This window comes from Larimichthys crocea, chromosome XIX (assembly GCF_000972845.2).
Source record: "Larimichthys crocea isolate SSNF chromosome XIX, L_crocea_2.0, whole genome shotgun sequence".
Lineage (NCBI taxonomy): Eukaryota > Metazoa > Chordata > Actinopteri > Sciaenidae > Larimichthys > Larimichthys crocea.
Genome location: NC_040029.1, coordinates 898,614 through 923,212, shown reverse-complemented (window position 1 = coordinate 923,212; position 24,599 = coordinate 898,614). Strand labels below are relative to the sequence as shown.

Here is a 24,599-nt window from a genome sequence, read left to right as displayed (position 1 = left end):
CTCACGCACACACATAGAGACACACTCCCATTGCCCGCTGGGTTGATCCTCCCTCACAAAAGAACCAGATTAATGTTCTCCTTCCAGCCTGATAAGCCTCCCTTTGTTTGTCTACCCATCAGAGACAGAGTGTGTATGTGTGTGCGTGTTAGTGTGTGTGTGTGTGATCTATTTCAGACTTTCTGTATTTTTTGGGAGGAAGTGTCATTGCGTGTATTGTCTGTGTGTGTGTGTGTGTGTGTGTGCGCGTGCGTTTGAAAGCAGTACAAAAGCTGGTGTCCTTTGTTCGGGTGTGTATGTCAGCATGTACACATGCAAGGTGAGGCCGGGCGTCTCCAAGCCCGGTCTGTTTGTCGTCTGTAAAGGGGACGAGGAGCTCAGAGGCAGGACGCGGGTGTCTGTGAGTATCTCTGGAAAGACCGATGGAGGAGCAAAACGCACACAGACACCAAAAATATGGCCTTAATGTTTATCCACTTTGTGACCTGTGGAGAGTATCAGTGGAATCTTTTTTTCTTTTTCAAATTGAATCAGTGCTGTTTGAAAAACACACTGTCAAACCTCTGAGAGCGTTTGGTGGAATGTTTTAGGGATGATCATTTTTCAGTCATTTCATGATGTAAAAATTACAAGGTTCTGAAATCTGAGTGCTTCTGACATATTAGAGATAAAAATGTCCACATCCTCGAGAGCAGAATCTTTCATTTGAGACATGCAAAAATAAGTCCTGCACAAAAGTCAAATCTTCAATCCTAGTGCCAGCACAAAAGCACAAAGGCTCCATCCAGGAGCTATGCCAAAAAACTGTCCAGATTTAGATTGAATTCAGTAACTATCTAATCTTAGACTGATTAAACAAGATTACATTAAGACCAGACGTTTCTGGGGTCAAATGCATTGATACAGGACTCAGTGCTATGAGGTTGTACAAAAAACATTTTAAGATTCAGTTATTTTCATTGTCACCGATTTGTATTTAATTCTAGTCAAGAAGAAACTCCAATCGTTTATGAGAAAACAGGAGAATTAAAGTACGCGGTGGAGAATTTGACCACTAGTAGTGCTGTGGAGCAATGCTTTTACACAGTGCTACACTTCTATTCATCTTCCATGCAGCTGTGTTTCAAAATAATGATTATGAGGATTAAACATCATGTTTATTTGTCCTCAAAGTACCTCAAAGGACAGATACCTTTGATATAGATAAGTATCATCACATCATCATCATATCTATTACTTTGCAAACACTGTGAAATGAAAGCTGAACCTGTAACCCTGACCAGGATAAAGCTTCTGTTTGGCATTGACACTGTTTTTACTGCCTTTCTAACTTGACTCAGAGCTTGTCCATGTAGTTCAAATCAAAGTGAGACATAAAAAAAGGAAATCTCTTATCTCCTTCCTACGTCTTATCCAGAGAAGAGCATTAGAAGTGCAAGATAGCACTTATAATAGCTGAACGTCAACACTTCTCCAGCATCAGATGGAACAGAGTTCTAAAGGGTGCACGGGTCCAAGACAGTAGAATAAGTCCATAATCTTGTTATATCAATGTCCCACTTTAAAACTCGTGGAGATAAAACCAGCCACGCGCATGCAAAAAGAAATTTAGTTTCACATCTCCGTCTGCACTTCAGATCAAAGAGGCGTGTTTGCCATTTTAATTTCAGCTTCTTGTAACATCTGAAAACCAATAAGAGGACGTGCAGGGAACGCCGCCCGCACTTTGCCTGCGGCGTTTTTTAACACAAGGCTGTTAAACACACAGCAACAGTCTATCTCTGTTGTTCACAATCACCACATTTGACACCGTGTGTGTGTGTGTGAGAGAGAGAGAGAAATAAGCAATAAGGAAAAACTGAGTGTTTAATGAGAATATGTATTCATGAGCTGACAATTGCCAGGGAAATGGAGTACATCGCCACAGGGAAGGTTGTTATCAATGTTTGTCTAAATATTTAATCCAACTCCAAGTTCTCATTTCATACATTATCAACAAAGACATGCGAGTATGCACAGAAACACTTATGATACATCGCCTGGTAACATCAGGAGGGCTGTTTGTGTGTGACATGTACACACACACACACACAGTGTTAGACAGGGCTATACTTAGGGTCATTATCCCTCTGTATGGGATTAGCAGGCTCACCTGTAACCACATCTAAACACTCTGCTTTCCTCCAACACACGGGCTCACACGGCTTTGTGATGTAACAGGTGTGGTTATTAGTTTGTGGGTAGGTTAATCTTGTGGGCAGTCACCGGGGGAAAGGAAAGAAAGGAAAGACTTCAGTAGTTGCCAGGTGCCTGACGCTTCGCCGATAGGACCATTGGTTATCGGTGCTGTTAGTGACGACGGCGGCTTTCATGTGGTCGCTCACACAGAGAGAGACAGCATGAGACAGAAACTCCGGAGTCCTTCATTCACGAGGGTACACGCAAGGAATGTGTGTCTGTGTGTGTCTGTGTGTGTGTGTGTGTGTGTAGTTCTGTCTTGTGTCTTTGCTAATGTGCTTTTTTGTTACGGGGTTATGTGGTACATAGATTAGAATATGAACAGCTGTTCATTTTTTATTAGTGGACTCATTGTGGGGACAAAGGGAATCCACAGCATTTTCTACATCCACTTTGTTGAAGTCTGACTTCTCTGTCTGGACAGCCAGAGAGTCCAAAATGGACAAAGCTATTCAGCTTATTAGCTGTGTTTCACCATTTACTTTGATTTTATCTCTGTCAGATGAAAAGAGGAATAGTTTATAGACAAGAGTCGATGGTACAGATACATCATTTGCATATACTGTCTAAACTTACTTCCCCTCTGAGAGGTGAAGGTTTTGCTTTATCCTTGATTAAAATCACCACCAAAAACACCTGATTTGAATTTTGCCACAGTCTGTCTTGTTTTGGCCTAATTTCAGCTTCTGAAATGTAGCATGCTGTGTGCACAGTTGTAGAGGTTGTGATGTTACTTAATATAGGCGTTTTACACACTGACTGCAAAAACAATATGACAGTGTTAAATATGGAAATGAAAAGTTCCCCCTGAAAATTCTTTAAAGACACATCTTATCTCAATCTCATGGGTCCCCTATCTAGATTTTCTAAGAGGTTATTTATTGTTTACGGGAAATTGCTTTTATATACATGAGTTGGAAAACTGAATTCAGGAATGCATGTCAGCATCTACCGATGTGTATCCCTGAAGCTGTTTTCTGTATTTATAGTCTACTTTATGGTTTGTGTGTGTTTCCTGTGTCCTCAGGCGGCGCTCAGGCAGAAGGAGCTGGAGAAGAGCATCCAGTGGGCCCAGGAGAATGACAAGACGCTGAGGCAGATGCAGGAGGCGCTGGCCAACACCGACCGCCACCTCACTTCGTACCTGACTGACCACATCGATGCCCAGCAGATACCGCAGGAGGCCCAGGTAGATCAGTGTGGACCTAAACTGTTTCCACTATTTCATCACCACACTTTATCACATGTCAGAATGTGTTGCTGAGACTTCTACAACTTTTTAATACTCGAATGATCTCACCCAGTAAAAACATTTACCATCAAACTACTCCATCAGAGTATTTACATCATTCATTCATAATTCAATCCATTAATCAGAGTACAACCTGTCCCTGACTGAACCTCTGATTGAATAAATTGGATGAGGTGGAACTGCATGACCCAATTAGATACTATTAGACCCAACTTGATTGACTTGATTTGATTTCACTTCACATATTTTATCTAAACACAAGGAGCTACAATCATTTTCATTAGTAAGTGTTTAGCCTACACGTGTACCGAAGCCTTAACGAACAGCCAGTTAACGCACTATAATAATGCACCATAGGCCACCAGGTTATATGAAAAAAAGAAATGATTGACAAGGCGTGTTGTCCCACCATGTTGGAAATGAAAAGTGTTTCTAGCTGTGCTGAACGCCTCAGTGGAAGGCAGGGTGAAAAGCCAGCCAGCAGTCACAGAGAGAGGGCAGAGATGTGATCGTCTTTTAAACATTGGGATAGCACATTTTCAGACAATGTCTCCAGGAAGACGATGATGATGACACACTCTTATTTACATTAGAGCTGTGGAAATAGTTGGTAAAGAGAATGAAAGAGCCTGAGAGATCCTGCACACTCTGCTCCTTCCTCATATCCACACAGCACACACAGAAAGTTTCAGAAAGTTACAGGAATAGTCGTGAGCCGGGATCCAGAGAGTTCTGATTGGACCGCGTCACCACACCTGATCAGACTTTGCTGGCTCCGTCTGTCAGACCCACGTGGACCTGCAGTAATTAGACTGTATTCAACTGTAATTACTTGCTTGTAGGTCTGATTAACATAAAAATGTATGTGAAAATAAAGCTGGCAGTTTATCGTCAGTAATTACAGGTTTCAGTTGACTCATGAAACACTGTCAACCCTTTGGCCTTGTCACAGTCCATCATTAACTGAGACAGCTGTGTTGACAGGTAGACAGAGTGGGAATATTTAGGATAAAAATACACATCTTCTGTGTGTGTGTGTGTGTGTGTGTGTGTGTGTGTGCGTGTGTGTGTGTGTGTGTGTGTGTGTGTGTGTGTGTGCAAAGGAAGACAAGAGAAAATGGCAAATGCTCTTTTTCTCTCTGTGGTCCTAATTAAGCCTGAAGCTGCTTTGGACATGGACACACACACACACTGCCTCTGTCCTTTTGTCTATTTCCTCTACATATCTTCATATCTCTCTCTCTGACACACCCTCCAGACAACTCAGATGATCGATTATGAAATAACAACCCACGGTGATAGAATAAGTGATGGAAATGTGACGTGTGTGTGTGTTTGTGTGTGTGATGGATTACCTCCACGTGTGCTGTGGACCACCAGTGCAAGGGATGACATTTCTGTCACACACACTCGCACTCACACACAGGGGGATGAGAGAATGATTGGATTAGAGTGGTGTGGATGAGCATATGTGATTACAGGACACTTGGTATTTAAAAAGAGAGAGGGTGTGTGTGTGTGTGTGTGTGTGTGTGTGTGAGGAGGGGGTGAGAAGTTATTAAATCCTTTGAGCACCTTCTCCCCTCTTCCTCTCTCCTTGATACCTTCTGCCCCCTTGTGTTTAGCAGGAGGAGGTACAATATCAATCAATTAAACTTTATTCACTTTGGAGGCAGACTTTATTTAATTCACTATTTTCCTACATTCCTATACATTTTTATTCATTCAAATCATCATTCTCGATAATGTTACAATTGTTAAAATGTCTAGATTTGTGTTATTTCATCTCTTTTTTATTCCTAATTTGGCAATTTGTGTGTTTGTGTTTAACAGAAAATCCAGACGGAGCTGAGTGGCCATGATGCGACCTTGGAGTCCATGAGGAAGAAGAACCAGGACAAAGAGCCGTCCCACAGGATCATGGGACAGATAGACCTTACCCAGGTACACACTCACGTCTGCCCATGTACAAATACACAGGTACACACACACATGTGCAGCCAGTGTGTCAGGTAAGGGTCTCTGGTGGGGGAGTGAAGTGACTTCATCAGACCTCTGTCGCCTGTTTCTCATCTCTGTTCGAGGCTCCATGGATACTCCGTGGATACTAGCACAACACACCTGCATCTGCAACTGAACTCTCTGTGGTGCATTGTGGGTGCTGTTAAGGATGTCCATCATGTCTGACGAGTTCTAGGAGTGCACCCGGAGCTGCAAATGATATTTATAGGCTCATTATTATATTTAAACTACACGATTCTGCTCCTCCTCTGCCTCCTCATTTATGTCTTTAAGGACCAGTGCACAAATGGAAAATATCAGTCTGTAGTCTGTAGAGAAAAACAAGTCCTTAGTTTGCAGATTTGTCAGTCAGTCAGTAGAAAAACACACAAGGTCAGTCAAGCCATCACCATTAAATCCTGATGTCTTGTCAAAAGGTTCCAATAATTAACGAAGGCGTCCACATTGTGCCAGCTGTGCCAACGCACGGAGGAGAGGAGTGAGTGTGATCCTCTGCCAATGAGGTGATCTGAGCAGGTGGACCCAGTCATGGAGGATGCTTCTCGTTTCCTAATTCCTTTTTGTTATTCGTCGCTGTAGTTGGGGTTGATTCAGAGATAATTGCAGGTCACAGTCCATTTGTATTATGTTGAGCTTTGCAGGTTTGCAAACTGGACCCATGCAAGAATCCGGTCGAAAAAAAGTCAAAAGTTACAGCAGAACTTTACTTTTAGAAAATGCTGACAGACGTGTGGACGAAGTTCCGGCTCTTCCAGAAGCCGGCCAACTTTGACGCTCGGCTGGCCGAGTGTGAGCGTGTGCTGACCGGGGTGAAAAACCAGGTGGGGTTGCTGGAAATCGGAAGCGTGGAGCAGGACGTGGTGCAGTCACAGCTGGAGCAGTGCATGGTGGGTAACTGCGTCACGGCTGCAGATAGATGTATAAATGGATGGACTGACTCTGTGCTAAGCCCCTGCTGTTTGTTTGCGTCTAACAGAAGTTGTACAAGGTGCTGAGCGAAGTGAAAGGGGAGGTGGAGACGGTGATAAAAACAGGCAGACAGATCGTCCAGAAGCAGCAGACTGAGCAGCCCAAAGAACTGGACGACAGGGTGACCGCCCTCAAGCTGCTCTACAATCAGATGGGGTCACAGGTTAGCACACACACACACACACATTTAATTAGGCACACAAGATCATACAGGTCAGATTCAGACATGGATTTGTCCTTTTCTTCTGCATGTGTAGGTGACAGAGAGTAAACTGGAGCTGGAGAAAAGTCTGAAGTTGTCCAGGAAGTTGCGTAAGGAGCTGAACGGGCTGACGGAGTGGCTCGCCGCCACTGACGCTGAGCTGACCAGGCGCTCTGCCGTGGACGGTATGCCCAGTGACCTGGAGGCTGAGGTGGCGTGGGCGCAGGTATGACACACACATGTGAAGACACCCCCTCAGTGTGAGCTGCTAAATGCTCCACCAGCTTCTTCTGCCTGGTGTTAGCAGTTTGTGTACTGTATGATAAAATCAAAACAATGAGCTGAAAGATGCTAAAACCCTCGGCGGAGCTTAGACAATTTAAAGAAAGCTCAAATTAGTTATAAAATTCATAAAAATGAACATAATTAACCATGACCTGGTCTCCATCCCCTCAGTCCATCCACGGGGAGACGGAGAAGCGTCAGCCGCAGCTGCAGGCCGTGGTGGAGCTCGCCGAGGCTCTCAAGGCGGTGCTGCGGGGCAACGGGGGCCTGGTGGACGACAAAGTCAGCCTGCTGCGATGCAACTGGATCGCAGTCACATCGAGAGCAGAAGAGTGGCTCAACCTGCTGCTGGTCAGAGGAAGAAAATAGAATTTAAAACGCTCTTTGATGCTTGTTTGTCTGGCTGAGCAGTGGCAAAATTATACCAAACTCTAAATATAGTTTGTTAGAAGTGTCACTGTTCATCATCTCTCTCCACTCTCTCTCCCCTCCCTCTCTCTCTCTCTCTCTCTCTTTCCTGTCTTTCTCTCAGGACTACCAGCGGCAGATGCAGAAGTTGGATGGACAGATTAAGGAAGTGAATGGATGGATCGACGGAGCAGAGAAAAAGATGAACGAGATGGACAGCCAGGGACCAAACGACGCTGTGCTGAAGGTTGTAATGTTCATCTTTGTGTATATTGTCTGATCTGTATCTGATGTGTTTCTGCATTAATGCTCGGTTTGTAGATTGGATGTCGAATTAGGGAAGAAATCCAGATAATGATCCTGTTGCTGTTAATCATTAACACGCTTTTATGTTCTGTTAGTGTCCTATGGGAAGCAGTGAGTCTTTACTCTACAGTATTATTCAATTCTGACTTTATACCAAATATTAATTCAGTAGAATAAACATATTTACTTCTCCTAAATACAGGCATATGTTCCCTTTATGACATCAGGATTAAGACGTTTTATTGTTATTGTTATATATTTACTTGAAATGTAAGGAATGTTTTTTATATATACTGTATATATGGAAGCCAATAGAGGCCATAACAATTAGAATTTAAGTATATTAATGTTTTACTTTGAAACTCTTGGATTTTTTAGTTTAAATAATTTTTTTTTAATTTATGGATTAAAAATAAAAACTTACCATGAAAAAGCCACAGTTAGCGTTTTAAAATTTTCATGTGACATTCTAAAGACTAAAATAATTCATCCCAAATTACCCTCTAAAAAACTGTAATTATAATAATATAGTTCTAATATAACTTCAGGAAACGAGTTAAATATATCAGAGGAATAAATTGGTTTTGAAATTAAATTTCACAATTAGGTTTTCATTTGATTAGAAGTTTCTAAATCCGTACGGTACTTGTTTACCTCCTCACACTCAGTCATGTCGCTCTTTGAAAAAGTGTTTTTTTGGAATATTATATTGTCTCTGTAGATCTTTGAAAGTGTAAGGTAGTCGTTGTCATTTTCACAGAACATATTCATGATTCTTTCAAGCCTCAGTCTGCCCAGAATTTAAAAGCAGCTTCACTGGAACCATAAATGAAATGTCTGTGATGAAACAAGACACACTGGACTCACCTCATGAAACACGGCTTCTCTGACCGACCATGTGCGCATTATTCGCTGTCCTGGTGTTATCAGGTGTTGCGTGCCGAGCTGGAGCTGACGAAGGGTAAGATGGAGGAGGTGAGGGCTCTGGCCCAGGAGCTCATGTCCACCAGGGGGGAGAACTGCCAGGCTCAGGTGGGACCCAAAGTGGAGCAGCTCAACCAGAGATTTGACATCATCGCACAACGCATCGCCTCTGGACTGGTAGGGAAGAAGCCCTGCTGAATGTGATTATTGAGAAACCGCAATAACACACACACGGTCTGATAAGGTTTAATGAATCTGTCAGTTGTTGTTTGTCATTTTGACTTGATCTGCTGCAGCTTTAAGTGGACGCTCTCTCTTTCATCTTTCTTGCTAAATACTATAATCCAACTATCCCCATAAACTGACTTCAAGCTCTCTCCGAACTCACTAAAATTACTCCAAACTCTCCCTAAATTGACTACAAAGTCTCCCTTAATTGACTTTGAACTCTCTTGCTAAATGTACTTTAAACGCTCACTTAACAGACACTAAATTCGCATCGAGCTCTCACTAAATCAGCTCCAACCTCTCCGACTAAATTTACCTTCTCTTGGCCACTAATGATCTTCCTTTTTCACTGTGCGTCTTTGTGCATCGTTTGTGTGTGTGTGTGTGTGTGTGCCTGTGTCAGACGGCAGCAACAGCCAAGGAACTGGAGCAGTACCACAGTGAAGCACAAATCTGGCTGGAGCTCCTGGAGGAGGAAGTCAAACAGGGGGAAAACCTCCAGGAGGAGGACTTCCAAGAAGACAAGGTCTGACACACACACATGCACACACATCAAAGTATAAAGACAGCTTTGACTATTATGTGTGCACTTCTAAATAATGTGTGTGTTGTGCAGGACTGTGAAGAAGGTGCAGTGAAGGAGTTACTGTTGAAAGGAGAGAATCTACAGAAGAGGGCCCCAGATCAGGACAAGAGAGAGCAGATCAGACAGAAGCACAACCAGCTCAACAGCAAGTACAACACCGTCAAGGTAACACGGAAACAAAGAGAAACGAGTGTTTTTCTATTTAAAAGTGAAGGTTCACAGGAGGCAGCTTAGAACTGAGAGTTTCTCCGGTAACACGAACAGACTGAGACCTGCTGCCCAGATCAATGCGAGCCTGAGCTGCTGTGATGACATCAAACACGTCCAGAATAGCTGCAACCAGAATCATGTGTGTTTAGATTTGAAAATATCATCTTATTTTTCCCTCTCCCTTTTTTGCATCTCCCTTGCATGAATAAAAAAACTGATAATTAGAGCCAACAATTTAACAAACATGATATTAATTAGTGAGTTTTATGCCAAGCTAAACTACCCGGCTGCTGGCTTTAGTATTATATTTATGGCAGATGTGAGAGTGCTGTCGATCTTTTCATCTAGGAAATAAACGGGCGCTTTTCTCAAAAAGTAGAGCTTCAGACAAAGTCTGCAGAGTTTCCAATTTATGTATAAAAAAAAGAAAATCAAGCACTCATTGGCTGAATTCACAGTGGGACAGCCTTGAGCTCTCGCAGACTTAGCTGCAGCACTCATCAAAGTCTGCGAGGGCACAAGGGGGGCGCATTAGCATCGGGTCTTACACGTACTGAATCCATTTTCTGCAGCTTATCTGGGTCCAGGTCTCAGTGGCAGCACCCTGAGGCTTTTTAGATTCCTGTAGCGTGTCTCAAAGTTAAAGCACACACATTTCATAACACGTCACTGTGATGTGTGTGTGTGTGTGTGTGTGTGTGTGTAGGACCTGCGTGTACTGAGGAACAGGAAGGCGTTGGCCATCGCTCCCCAGTGGTACCAGTACAGGAGGAAGTCACATGATTTGCTGGCCTGGTTGGACGACATCCAACGCAGTGTGGACCAGCTGCCTGACCCCCCTGAAGGAGAGAGGGTCAAGGTGACAGCACACACTCACACACACATCATAAAACACAGACAGGCATATATATTATATATATATAATATTATATATATATATATATATATATATATATATATTCATCTATGCATCAACAATAATATATATTTTTTCTTTCTTCCATGTTAAGAAATAACCATGACGCTTGATATCCAACCTGTGTCTCTGTCCTCTGCATCACCGTCTTCATCTCTCTTTGTCTCGCACTTTCTCTCTTTCATCTAATTTTATACATTTTCATGATATATGTGTAGAAAACTTTCTTTCTTTCCTTTGCTTCTTACCTCTCTTCATCTCATGCACGAATGGACAAAGGGTCGGTGTCAAAGCTTTTGCAATTTTATTCACTTGGGAAGGGAACTTTCCGAACAATTGTTCCAGGAAATCATCCTCATATCTATTTAGAGAAATAATTGCAGATCAATTCTTGTCCCCGAGTACAAGACCACAGCTTTTATCTGGGAATTTTCTGTGGTGGAGCCACAATTGGAACAAGGCTAATTAAACTGTGCAGGGTGTAGCATTTTAACATCAATAAATCATGACCAAATTATCTGTGCGACAGTTGTCTAATTATTATTTATTACAGCTTAGAACAACTGATGCCGACTCATCTGCACTCTGTGTTTTACTGCAGAGTTTCACTTCACAGTGCAAGACAACTAAAAGTGCAAAAAAACTTTTAACTCTTTTTATTATAACCCCTTTATTTATCAGTTACAATCAGTATGTTAGTAATTAATACATAGTTCATAAGGCACTGTAACAGACTGATGTCATTTTAAGCACATATAAAGACATTAAAAACACAGTTGTGATTCCATACAAACAGTTTTTCTATAGATATGAATGAAGTATATATTTGTGCATAAATACTTCTTCTCTCTCTCTATGACAACTGATAAAATCACTTTTGCTGATGAAGGCCAAAAGTGTGGTTGAAAACTCTGGACAAAATGTAGTGAGTTTGTTTCCTGAGTTTAAAACACGTAATCATACCTGCTCTGCAAACGTGTTTAGTATAACAGTATTTTACCAAAATACCTGCATTTATGATGATATATGATATATTGATGTTGGTGCTGCATCCCGGTTCAGCACCCCAAAGGTTTGACGGAGGAAAAAACCCTGCACTCCACCTGTTTTTCTGCCCTCGCCCTGACTCTGTGTGTGTGTCTTTCACTTTCAGATGATCACTATGACATTTCGCTAAGCAGACGTCTGACTCGCTCGCCTCAGACTCACCTGTCATTGCCGCAACTGAGATTTCCTCGCTGTCCGTCTGTCTGTCTGTCTGTCTGTCTGCTCATCTATCTGTCTTTCTGTCTCAGCTTCTTTTCACCCCTTACACTCCCCACTTGACACACTGCACGTACTCCTCTGTGCAGTGATTGTACTCCTTCTCAATGTAAATAAAGTCTCAAGGCAGTGTGCGCCTCCTAATTAAAGCACCACTTTCTTATTTATATGGATTGTTTAAATGGACACACATATAATCTCAATATACATGAATTCCCTGTATATGTTTGACACTGACAAACATGATATCTGATCCCTTTTATCAATGTGTTGTGTCTTTGTTGGAGTGTGTGCTAGTGAGTAAATGGATTTGTTTTTATTATTTTAATTATGTATTAATGGTCGCTGTGTGAATGTGTATTATTCAAGTACATCCACATGCCTCTCTGTGCTTACCCTGCCCCCACCCCTCCCGGGCTCAGCCAATAGGAAATGACCTCCTGGTTGATTTCGTCCAATAGGAAATTGGCTCAGAGTTCGACAAGAAGAAGGAGGAGCTTAAGGAGGTGCAGGGCTTAGCCAATCAGCTCTCAGCACTTAGAGCCGCCAGTCTAGTGGAGCCCCGCCAACTCAAGCTCAACACCCGCTGGGCTGAGGTGGAGGGCAAGTTCATACCCTTCAAAAGACAATGTGTGAGTTTCAGTAGGCACGACTTCTATATATTACAGTACTAACAGATAATACTAATACAAATACTAATACTATCTAAGCTCTAAACATTTATAAGACAGTGTGTGAGCCTCTCTAAGGAAGTATAACAACTGTTTTCACTAACTATTAGCATGAAATCAGCTTGAAAAGCTTCAAATGAATATGCAAAATGAAAATTGACTCACCTACACTTTCCTGTTTACTCTTAATTATAGAATCCTAAATTAGTTGTAATTAGGTCAGACTTTTACTTTCTATTCCGCACAATTAAAGCAAACAATTCACAACAGTTTAGCACACACCTGTCAGCCCATTTTGGAATAAATACCTGTACCATTATTGCCAAGAGTTAGATGAGAAGACTGATGCCGCTGTCATGACGGTTTGTTAAATAAACAGTAAAGCTTTGCTTTGCATAACTTAGCTCTGCCAAATCAGCATACTACAAAACGTAGGGAGATAGAATGATATCAAATGAGTTAAAGATAAGATTTCTCTATATTGATCCATAGCAATAAATGTTTCATGTCTAGGTTTTATGTCTGGTGTCTTCCTGTCAACAAATCCCATGAAAAGACCTAAAACAACAGTGTGTTCTCTCAATATTTTCTGACTTCCTTTCACTTAGGGGGGAGGTAAATCTTTATGAACGAGTAAATATGAAATAGTTGATGCTCTTGTGAGGATTTGGGGCGGCCCACCAATAATGTACTCTACGGCTCAGAGAAATGAGATCCATCAGGTTTCTCGTACACACACTGCAACAATACAATGCTAACAATACTTGTTAGTAGGATACATACATGTTGGTTTGGGTCTGCACATAGGATTTATTGACAATAGGAAAAGTAGAGAATACAACCAGACTTCAAAATGATATGAATCTCACAATAACCCCAAAGGAAACACATTTGTTTCAGAAGTCTTATGTTTTGAAATCTTTTCAGTCGTTCAGTCAGAGTTATGTTAAAGTGAATTAAAAGGATAATTAGATTCTTCCCTCCAAAATAAAATACAAGTTGCTTTTTTTGTTTTTCTTTGCTGCATTCTCATCTACATGTCTTATGTGTACATGTGAAGCAGGCTCACATGTCTAAATCTCATTGGTTGCTCTGTCTGGCTCTGTGTCACCGCATGCCCCACCCCTGCCAACCAAATCACATTACACCCTCGCAGTTCCCTGATCTGCCAATCACTGAAGATGTATGTACCTTGTCAACCAATCACATGAATCAACCACGTGCACTTTACACCACATGGTACAATCTGTCGTACTTGGACAAATACACATCTGAGCTGTTTCAGACTTCCAGGAACATGTTTCTTCTTCAGGCGTGGCATTTCCACTTTCCGCTTCAGTGTGGTGCAGTAAACCTGGGAGCTGCCCAGGCCCCCGAGCTCTTCCACTCAAGCTGTTTAGCCACTTCAGTGCATTGCTCAAGAACTCTTAAGCAGTAATTGGCGCACTTCATTTCCAAAACTCTCCAAGCTGGTGTGGGTACTCTGTAATCACAGGTCTGGTTCAGCTTTAGACAGCCAAACTTACGTAACAAACATGAACACTTGTTATTCTGAATCTGAATCTGACCTCTGACCTCTGTGTAGCACAGGCAGAGAGAACATTCTAGTGGTTTGTCTTATTGAGAGTTAAGAGTTTAGCTGGATTTTACACTTTTAACCACTAAGTGAGGAAAATGTCACAGAACAGAGCTGTGCAGTGTGCCGCTGGATCGGCAACAGCCACCAAAATACCCAAGTGACTCATGCGGAGGAATAGCCCAAGTGCACCCAAGGAAAATGCCACCTTGCCACACCTAGCTGCATGCCAGCACCAAAATAGAGCCCTTACTCATTTTCATCTCCTCTCAGTCCCTGAGCAGCAGTGAATCATTGCGGCATGCTACACATGCAGCATACTGTAAAATCAGACACTGCATTGGCTCTGAGTGTATATTAAGATGCTGCTGCCTGTCCTCATGCAGTGCCCCTGATAGAGTTAATACAGTGCAGATGTGTGTTCAGTCCAAGTCATCTAGAAGGAAGAGAAGAGTAGATCAGATCATGAGAGCGGGACATATTTGCTGTTCTTTCCTGGCTTGAACCTTTTTTTGGTCTGCAGTCACAAATTCAAGCCTTGAATCTGGATGTGGAAAAGTGACGACACTCGCCTACACTGATTCAGTTTTAAGATGCTGGAAAAGGAGTCTGTGTTTACTGGCAGGAGCTAAAGATCCGATAGTCCAGACAAAGATATCTAAACAAGACCAGAATAACCGTCGGGGCAAAACTTCCTGCTGAAAGTGAGACTCTACACTGCGAGCTAAATCTAATTTCCTCCCAGTAACAGGCTGTGGTGTCGTTTGATTTGTTTAAGACAAAGCTCCCCTCTCATCTGGATCTGCTCTGCTCAGTAGCACATATTAAAATCACAAACAAATACGCACCACGTGAAAAAAGGCTCCAAATGAAAAGTGAATTGTGTGAGCAGGTGGGTCTGTGTGTGTGTGGGTGTACACTAAGAGCAGGTATTCTATAAATGATTGTGATTTATCAAATGTGAGCTAATCATGTGAGGATGTCACACTGGGTTTTGTAAGTGAATGAAGTCCTGAATCATTCCTCCCTGTGCATCACATGTTTTATTCTTTAACCAGACATTAACCTTCACATGTTTATGTAACAATACTCACAAACCCATATGTACACCTCTAATTAACATGCTCATTTATTTTATCCAGACAAAAAGTGTAAAAACAAGTTATGCGAAGTTAATAAGCTGCATGCTCATATTTCAGACTTGCTCATGGTATTGATCTTCATGTGTAGTTCAAGCAAAATATCGAGCCATTCCTTTCAACTCTGTGCCATTCGTTCCAACAAAAAATGGCAAAAATCCTATTTTGCATATTTAAATTGGCGACAGGTGAGTCTGTTATGTCAGAGACATGCTGTGTACATCCCTGTATATTCCTCACTTCACTGAAACCCAGTTTGACAGAACTCTCCGTCTGCAGCAGACATAATGCTAATAGTGAGCAGAGAAACTGGGACATTCAAATCTCTGGCCTTCCATTTCACTTCCTTCACACCTCCATGTGTCAGACGGATGGAGGAAACTTTCTTTAATGACTACTGCGGTGCAAAACACTCTTAAAGGGGCTCTCCACCAATTTTACACCATGAGTCCTAAGGAGTCTAAGGAAACTTAACGAAATTTAACCAAAAGATGTGTTTGAAAGATGTGGGCATTCATCATGGGAAAGGTTTAACACAAGACCGTATGAAGTTGCATTATGGGGAATGTAGGTTTCTGGTGCCTGACACATACTAAGAACCAAAAGTCTGGATATTTTGGCCATTCTGTCCCTAAACTTTATGGAACATCCTTTAATGATTCAGAAACAGCCATCAGATTGAGCAGTTTAATCCCTGAATACAATATCCAGTGCATTAGCAAGTGAGTGAATCAGCTTGTGCACTCCATCCCACACATTATTACTGTGACCAGGCAAACTTAGAGCTGACTTGTTAACTTAAGGCCAGCAGGAATCATTAACTTTCTGTTAGGCTGCTAATAACGCTAATGTGTGTGTGTTTTTTTAATTTAGTTCTGGTTAATTAAAAAGTGTCTTTTAACGGGGGAAGCGATTGCCCAGGTGACAAGAGAATAACAATGAGGTGAAATGAACAGCCGAGTGTTAATATCCCAGTATGTCTGCACTGTGGGGAGGCAGAGGCAGCTTCATTTACCACACCGAGTTATGGTATTGTGTATCACGATCAGGGGGAGATGTAAAATTCATTTCAATTGAATCAAAGGCTCACACACATCCATTTAAAGTGAGTTAACACAAGCTTGAGTGTGATCATGATATACAATAGAGATTAGTAATGTGTTTTCTAGACACACAGAGATCACACGGGGAGATCTGGGGCTTCATTTATCTGCAATAAGTAATTTACTACACACTGCAAAAATATTCATATATAATGTATGTCTTCTATTGATGGGATTTAGATTTATAGATATATAACTGAGGTCCCAGATCAGTTCATTAATGAGCTGGAAATCAATGTTTTCCTTAAAAACCCTGATAAGTTGCCTTTATAGAGAATCTAAAGCATGATATAACACGTGTACCTTTTTGTACAAAGTCATAATATTTTTCTCTTTCTGGTCTACCTCTCTGCTTTGTGTGTTTGTGAACATGATTGGTGTTTACGCCTTCCTGTGTGTGTATATGTGTGTGTGTGTGTGTGTGTGTCCAGGACTACCTAACAGAGCTGCAGGCGTTGCTGCGTTCAGTGTCAGAGACGGACTTCAAGCTGAACTCTCCTGAATACTGGCCTGCAGCGTATTATAACCTGCCTCAGCAAGAGCACTGCCTGAAGGTCAGCACAGCATTAGTGTTTCTGTCTGAGGGACGCAGGCGGTTATTTTTTTTTATTTCAGGAAATAATATCAGCAACAGAACCATCAGGTCAAAGCAGTGTGTGACTTTTTAATGAATGAATGGATTTTAAAATATTGTTTTCCCTCTAGTAGAAACAAAAATATTGGTAACACCACATCTATAGTCAGTTATAATGATAACTTATGACACCGTTTGGACTGTTATAGCACACTATGAGTCCTCACTACAGCTGATTGTGGAGATGTGTGTAGAGGTAGTTATCATACATTATAAGCTCTGTCAGTCAACCTCTAGTTTGTAACTAGTCAAGAGCATCCATAAGACACTTGAAGTTACAGTTTGTTATTAGTGTACGAGTGTCATCATAAAGCATTATGAATGTATTATAATTCACTATGAATGCCCCCAAAATGCGCTATAGATGTGGTTGTTCACTTTCTCATTTTTACAAGCTCTTATGACATTATTTTTCTTATCACTGCATACTACAATATTCCATTTTAATAAGAAGCGTCCTCCTTCTACATATTATGCTATCTTGATCGACACACAATTAACATATCTCGTTAAAACAGGAAATGTTCCTCTATAAAACAACACAACTCTTCCTAATAAAACCATAACGTTTTCTTATCTTATCTCATGTTGATTAGGTTTTGTTTCATGTTTGGGATGAGGCTCACTCTTGTTATTCCCTGATTTATTCCCTGAGCTTGTTAGAATGAGAAACTAACTAAATATCTGTATCATGGTGATCGCAACATGCTGCTGCACAGCCACTGTCACTTTGCAGATGCAAGATTCTTTAATGTTTAAGTTAACGTGTATGATACACGTCTCTATATGTGCGCCCCACCACCACTATAACACACAGGAAGTGAAGGTGAGCATCGACAAGCTGCGAGGCCCAGTGGAGGGAGCGCTGGCCCGCAGGGAGGAGATGGTGTCTGGGGCTCGGCCTCTGGAGGGCCAGAGGATCCAGGAGAGCGCCACCCTCCTCAATACCAACTGGGACAAACTGAACAAGCTCTACCAGGACAGACTGAAGTAAGGATATATACAGTATATGTGTACATGATTTCATGATTATTGTGCACACATTTTGAATGAAAGTCTGTGTGTGTTTCTTTGTCTGCGTGCATCAAGGCGTTGGCAGGATTGCAACTCCAAGTGGCAGAAGCTTGTTTCGGATCAGAAAGCACTGGAGGAGTGGCTGAGTGACGCTGAGAGCACTTTGAAACTGGTCGAGAGTGAGCCAGCAGCACACAGACAGCACCTCAGGGTAACACGCACAACAAATATAAAGACGTATTTTCACACACATGGCTGAATGTACGCAGAAAGCTTCGGAGTGAGTCATACTTCATCTCCAGTGTCCACTGACTCTGCTGAAGTGCCCCTGAGCAAGGCCCATGAGGCCAAACGTCTTGCATCAGCACTTTCATCTTTCTGCTTCTTGCTTTTCTGAACAAACTGATGCTACATTTCACATAAACAGACAGACTCTGAAAAACTCTGTAACATAATCTGACAAAGATTACGTCAAAGTGATCATCTCTTGTTTGATCATTCATAAAGTATGGATCAGGACAGTGTTCACAGTCTTCATCTCTGAAGTGTGATTACAAAATAAAAGCACATCAGTAAGAGTAGTGCAGTAAATCATGTGACAATCGTCAAATAAAATAAATATAAAATGATGTATCATTACTCAGCAGAAAATCATTTGAATAATTGCTAGTATGTAATAAGTATGTGATGTAGTATGTTTCACATTATTACGTCACTCATTACTATCCACCTCTGATGGCACATAATAAAACAATGTCATGACATGATAAAATATTGTGCTATAAAAAGACCTGGCTTTCCAAACACAATGTAACACGACAGTCTGACACAACATTTGTGTGCGTAGTTGTGAGTTTAAGTCAATAACACACACGCTGGCACACAGATGGCAGTTGTCAGGAGGAAAAGGCAGCCAGTGTCTGACAGTGCAGTCAGCCTCGATACAAACAGAACACTTTCCTTTTTTAGGCCTTATGTAACAATATTATGTCATCCATTCTGACATTTCAATGTGACATCAACCCCCCAAAAACTGTAATTGAAGGATTATGAAAAGTAGTTTAAGACAAGCGTAGAACAGTGGGCTTTCACATCACACAGATTTGGATTAATAATGTATGAGGATCATTTTCACAGAGAACTGTTTTCACAGACGTCTCACTGAGTCGCCTTTTAGCTTCAGTCGCCGTGTAAACTGAAGCTCTCAACCTGGCATATGAAGTACTGTTATACATGTGTGTGTGTGTGCATACTGGCATATGAAGTACTGTTATACATGTGTGTGTGTGTGCATATGTTTTTGTGTGTGTGTGTGTGTGTGTGTGTTTGCATCATCAGACATGCCCAGTCCACTTTGGGCTGCTCTGATCAACTCTCAATGTCCACCTGCACAGACAGGGATGCAGTGTCCAAGTGCCACTCAAGTGCCAACCTGTGTGTGTGTGTGTGTGTGTGTGTGTGTGTGTGTGTGTGTGTGTGTGTGTGTGTGTGTGTGTGTGAGATAGATGGGAGAATGTTTGTATGGAGACCATCTGGTACCTCAAAACCTCACAAGCTGCCACCTGAACTGCACCCAATCCTGATCCTCCAGAGTACAAACACACAGAGAGACCCTCAGCTCAGACAAACTGAATGAACTGTACTGATACACTTGTGGGGGCATTGTGTGGAGAGACATTAGCTTTGTGGAGACTTACAGCAACCTTAAACTGTCCGTTCACTTCTGTCTTCAATCACTTTCTTGACTCTTATGTATGATGCTAGACTCAGCTCAGCTTTACCACTGGCCAGATAACATAATGTTTGTTAAAAAAGTATTTAACAAACAAGACGGAACAGGTTCATTTTTACCTGTGGAGACAGGAGTCTTGTGCTTTACAGTATGTGAGAGTGGTTTTAATCTTCTGTTCTAATTTGCAACAAAAAAGTCGATACATGCATTTCCCAAAGCTGTTAAACTACTCCGTCAGAAATAAGGTAAGATGAGAAACATTCAAAAGCAACTGTGGACAGCTGTGAATGCCTTCATTTTTTACCTCAAAATAATAATAATTTACCCTTAAATAGTGATGTAGTTAAGGTATGTGGTTTATCTACATAGTTTCATGTTTTTCTTTAGTTAAGCAGCCTCTGAAGCAGCAGAAATTGTCAGAAGAAACAATTAAAGAGGCTTCATCTTTCAATGAAAGTGAAAATTAAGGGACGACTTTAATGCTTCATTAGAAAAAAAATAGCCAATTTAAACATGCAGATAACCCATTAAAAATTCATAATGTCGTGAACGTTAGTGAACTCTTGAAATTGAATTAAGGTCCCTAATTATGGTACAATTAAAGCTCCCTGTTATGTTACTTTGTCTTGCTCTTTAAAAACATGTTAATCCATGCAGACAACACTGAAACACATTCTAAATCATTAAGTTTCACCTGATGTCCAAATGTTCGAACATCTTAAAATGATTGATGGAATTGTCAAACACATTAAATGAATGTGTGATTTCAGGAGAGAATCTACTTCATTAGTTCATTAAGAGGTTAGTATTCGCCTCCTCAGTGAGATCAGTCAACCACAACAAACAGCTTGATTTAAATGAAGGTGTTCACGATTGATTTAGCTCATTTTAAGGGATTGTTGTTTCATAGTGTACCAAAGGTAATAAAATGCATTCCACTGCGAGGTATGTTTGACTAACATAAAAAGTCTAATCCCAACCCCTAACCTCTAATCCTCCTCTTAAATCTTAAACCTTTAAATAAATATTTGAACTCGTCTCAGAATGCAGGTGAGTCCCACCGTGTAAACACACAGACCAAACAAAGAAAAAGATAATCATCCGCCGTGTGTGTGTGTGTGTGTGTGTGCAGGACCTGACAGAGGCCATACCTATCCAGGAAGTGGTGTTGGGCAGAGTAAACTCCGCAGGAGAGGACATCAGCCAGTTGAGCACACCAGACGACGCCTTGCGGCTCCGAACGCAGCTCAGATTACTCAACACTCGCTGGGCTAACGTCTGCCAGCAGCTCAATGAGCACAAGAGGAGGTGTGTGTGTGTGGCTGCAGGTCATGGATAATCCTCGCTTGTTTTACTTTCAAATGTGCCTGAAAGTGGAATATTTTTCTTTCCATTTGTCCATGGGTAAAAATATGTCTCCAGTGTTCCCAGCAGGTGTTATGTTAGTAAACCTCACTGAAATCACAGATATATTCTGCAGTACAGGCGCAAACGTTGATTCAATGAAATGCTAATTAATGGGCATAATTCACGGACAAGATTACATTTTCATGATAAGCTATGCAGCCATATTACACTGCCTCAAATAAATCAATTCCTAGAAATGAAATGTGCTCTGTGGAGCTTTGGATTGGATTTTGCTCCATACCTGTCTCCAGAACATCTCTCACCACCCTCTCCTCTATATGCCACCCTCCTCCGTCCCTGCAGGTCTGCAGAGGGGCGTACGGCCGCTGCAGAGCTGCAGGAGAACATGGGCTCCATGCTGGGTTGGTTGGACAAAGCGGACGGCATCCTGGCCATCCCCCTTCAGCCTGCAGAGCCACAGCACATCAGAGACACTCTGGGCAAAGTCCAGGTAACATCAAGACGCAACACAGCCACTGAGCTCTGTGTGGGTGTGTGTTGATCAGTGTAATTTCATTTAGCTGCCATCATAGTGTTATTTATTATTACCGTCAGCTTTTACATGTGTGTGTTGGTTTGTTAAATTGAATTGGGAGGGTGTTATGGTTTCCAGTGAGAGATACTATAATGTTTCATTATGAAATTGAACCTTGAAAATACTTTATTGTTAGTGTGTGTGTGTGTGTGTTTCCATAATTTGATTGAGAGAGCTTTTGTGTGTGTGTGTGTGTTTCCATAATTTGATTGAGAGAGCTTTGTCCTACATTGAGCTGCTGTAATAATTTCTTATTAAATCCACCCTGTATGATCTGTGTGTGTGTGTGTCAGGCACGTGTGGAGGAGCTTCCTGCCAAGAAGGCGGCGATGGAGGATCTGAACTCCAGACACAAACAGATAACACTTCCTGCTGACAGACAGAAAGACATCAGGATCATCAACAGTCGCTGGGCTCAGGTCAGCAGCTACGACTGTGATGACTACAGCTAACAGCAGGCCAGCATTTTGTAAACAGACATTCATCTTCGCTCATCAGAACAAAGCTGCATGAGGCTATAAAATCGTGCCACGTACCATGATGTGTTGTACTGATAACAGTAGAGAGCAGTCGTGGCTGCTGCTGGGGCTTCATGTACTGAGAGCTTGGTGAGCAGAACGGAGCCAAAAAAACTCAAAACTGAGTTCTCTACCTTGAGATATACATGGATCCAGTGGTGGAGGAAGTATTTAGATCCATTACATAATAACAATAATACCACACTAAGAAAAAAAGGAAATGTGCTATAGCTGTTACCATTTATTAAAAAGAAATTCGCCTTTATGCAGACGATACAGTTTTATTCTATTTTGGGATTCGGTCTAATTATCCATCGAAATATTACAACAATGCATTGCAAGATGCACATATTTATATTATGACATCCTACAAATTGAACTATATAACCATGTCTGCAGTTCCCCCTCAGCTCTGCAGAGCTTTTTGCTGTTTTTATATGTTTTAGTTTAGATGAATGAGACTTATTTGAGCATTAACTTAACAAAAGAATGACCTCTTCTGTGTTATTGGAATATTTTCACATTTTCATGTTGTGGCCAGGGATGACGATGATTCTACCATTAACTACATAATATACTGCTGAGGTGTTTCATATGTCTCATATTTTATATGCTCATCACATATTTGTATGTACATAAAACCTTTCACCTTTTTTCTATGTTATGGAATCAATAAAATACATTGACGAAATTTAAATTGCATCCGCACACAACAACAGACATTTCTATTGTTTATCATCAGGGCTAATTGTAAGTGTGCGATTCTTAAGAGTGTTATCTACCTGAATACAACACATCCTTTGTCTTTGTTCAGGTGTCCAAGGCTTTGCCTGAGCGCCAGCTGGAGATCGAGGGTCTGCTGAGGGAGTTGGAGAAGCTTCAGGGTCAGCTGGACGACCTGTCAGGCTGGGCATCCAGCACCAGAGCCAAACTAGAGCACAGCTCAGAGGAGCCACCACCCAGGGTAGGACTCACACACGGCTGTCTGAAGGCTATTTTTACTATTTCCCTATATATTATATTATAACAGTATTCACGCCCAAACTGGCTGAAATGATGATTTTTGAAACAGAGAATATTAAAATGCTTCAACAAAGAATTTTTTTGTCTTTTTGAATAAAACACTTTATTCCGTGTATTTCACATTAGTCGTCTCCGTTTGTTTCTCCAGCTCATTGAAGAAGTACAAGTAAAGCAGCCAGAGGTAGAGTTTGTTTTAGAGCGAGCCGATCAACTATACAAGGACAGTCCTCCCAGCCAAGCAGACAAGGTGAGGAAATCAAACACACTATCAATGATTTATCTACGGAAAGGAACCAAAGGCATTGTTGTAGCATACAGTCTTTGTCATACGCTGTGGACTGCATGTTGTGAAAGCATCTTATGCATTCTTTTTCTCATGCCTTGTCTTTGTGGTGACGGAGAGCAATGACGAAAAGACATTTTCACTGTTTAATATGCTCGCCTGCTAGATTCCTCTGGGGAATAAAATAAATATAACATTTTTTTCTCTTTCATCTCAGCACTAGTTCTGCTTCAAATATTTCATCAAATCCATATTATATACTTCATTAATGTATGCCAGAGAACATTACATCTCCTGGAGATCAAAGACACTCAAGCAATTCGACTTGAAAAAGTTCGACTGAGTTTCCCTCACCTGAAGTCACCTTATCAAAATAAAAGCTTTTGATGGCATTTGTCTAAACTGACTCTGACTGTGTGTGTGTGTGTGTGTGTGTGTGTGTGCGTGTGTGTGTGTGTGAGACAGGTGAAGTATGTCAAGCTAAAAGAAGACTGGACAGTGATCCTGGAGCTGGTGCGGCTGCATAAGGAGAGGATGGCTGCTCTGCTCGTAGCCAAAAAAACCAGTAAGGGTTCATTTTCTTGAGTGGGTGTGTCAGTCAGTGTGCATCGATGTGTGTTAGAGAGCTTTGATAGCAGGAAAGAATGATATTTTAGGTATTATGGATGATAATATATGATAATGCAACTTTAGATTATTTAAGGTTAGAGTTAGAATTCAGGTTAGAACTGGGACATGGGTTTCTCCTATATACAATACATATTCCATTATATAGAATATTTTTTTAAATTCTCAAATTATCCTATCTACTAATATGTGGGCATTTAAAGTGCTTTAGATTCTTTTAGGTATGTCCGTTAGTAAACTTCTATGCAGTACACTGTGTACCCTTGTGCACTGACCGGGAACGTGGATCGCTCCTTCTTCTTCTTTGCCAAACTGCAGCCGCATGGAGCATTAGCTCCAACATTTGACTACCAAAATGTAAAAATAAAACAAATGCACTTACATTTGTGCATTACGGTATTCAACACAACCTCTGTTCCCTCCATTTCCACGATGTAGTCAAAATTGCATCCACTGACTGCAAGAAATGCCCAGCGTTCTACACTCAACTTTTTGACCGTTCAAAGTACACTATCCAGGTTTTCACAG

At 41.4% G+C, this 24,599-nt stretch overlaps 1 protein-coding gene across 1 annotated transcript in view; it reads left to right on the top strand.

Annotated features, from left to right (window-relative positions):
* Window positions 1–24,599, top strand: part of dmd (dystrophin) — a 320,865-nt gene that overhangs the window by 226,855 nt on the left and 69,411 nt on the right. Inside the window, exons 34-54 of the mRNA XM_027291475.1 lie at window positions 3,266–3,427; window positions 5,324–5,434; window positions 6,226–6,399; window positions 6,489–6,644; window positions 6,739–6,909; window positions 7,140–7,319; window positions 7,501–7,623; window positions 8,613–8,783; window positions 9,238–9,360; window positions 9,451–9,585; window positions 10,337–10,489; window positions 12,271–12,441; window positions 16,730–16,852; window positions 17,750–17,922; window positions 18,022–18,157; window positions 20,811–20,986; window positions 21,389–21,536; window positions 21,914–22,039; window positions 22,953–23,102; window positions 23,310–23,408; window positions 23,910–24,009. Coding sequence (XP_027147276.1) covers window positions 3,266–3,427; window positions 5,324–5,434; window positions 6,226–6,399; window positions 6,489–6,644; window positions 6,739–6,909; window positions 7,140–7,319; window positions 7,501–7,623; window positions 8,613–8,783; window positions 9,238–9,360; window positions 9,451–9,585; window positions 10,337–10,489; window positions 12,271–12,441; window positions 16,730–16,852; window positions 17,750–17,922; window positions 18,022–18,157; window positions 20,811–20,986; window positions 21,389–21,536; window positions 21,914–22,039; window positions 22,953–23,102; window positions 23,310–23,408; window positions 23,910–24,009 — 3,061 coding nt within the window. The remainder of the gene's footprint in view (window positions 1–3,265; window positions 3,428–5,323; window positions 5,435–6,225; window positions 6,400–6,488; window positions 6,645–6,738; window positions 6,910–7,139; window positions 7,320–7,500; window positions 7,624–8,612; window positions 8,784–9,237; window positions 9,361–9,450; window positions 9,586–10,336; window positions 10,490–12,270; window positions 12,442–16,729; window positions 16,853–17,749; window positions 17,923–18,021; window positions 18,158–20,810; window positions 20,987–21,388; window positions 21,537–21,913; window positions 22,040–22,952; window positions 23,103–23,309; window positions 23,409–23,909; window positions 24,010–24,599) is intronic.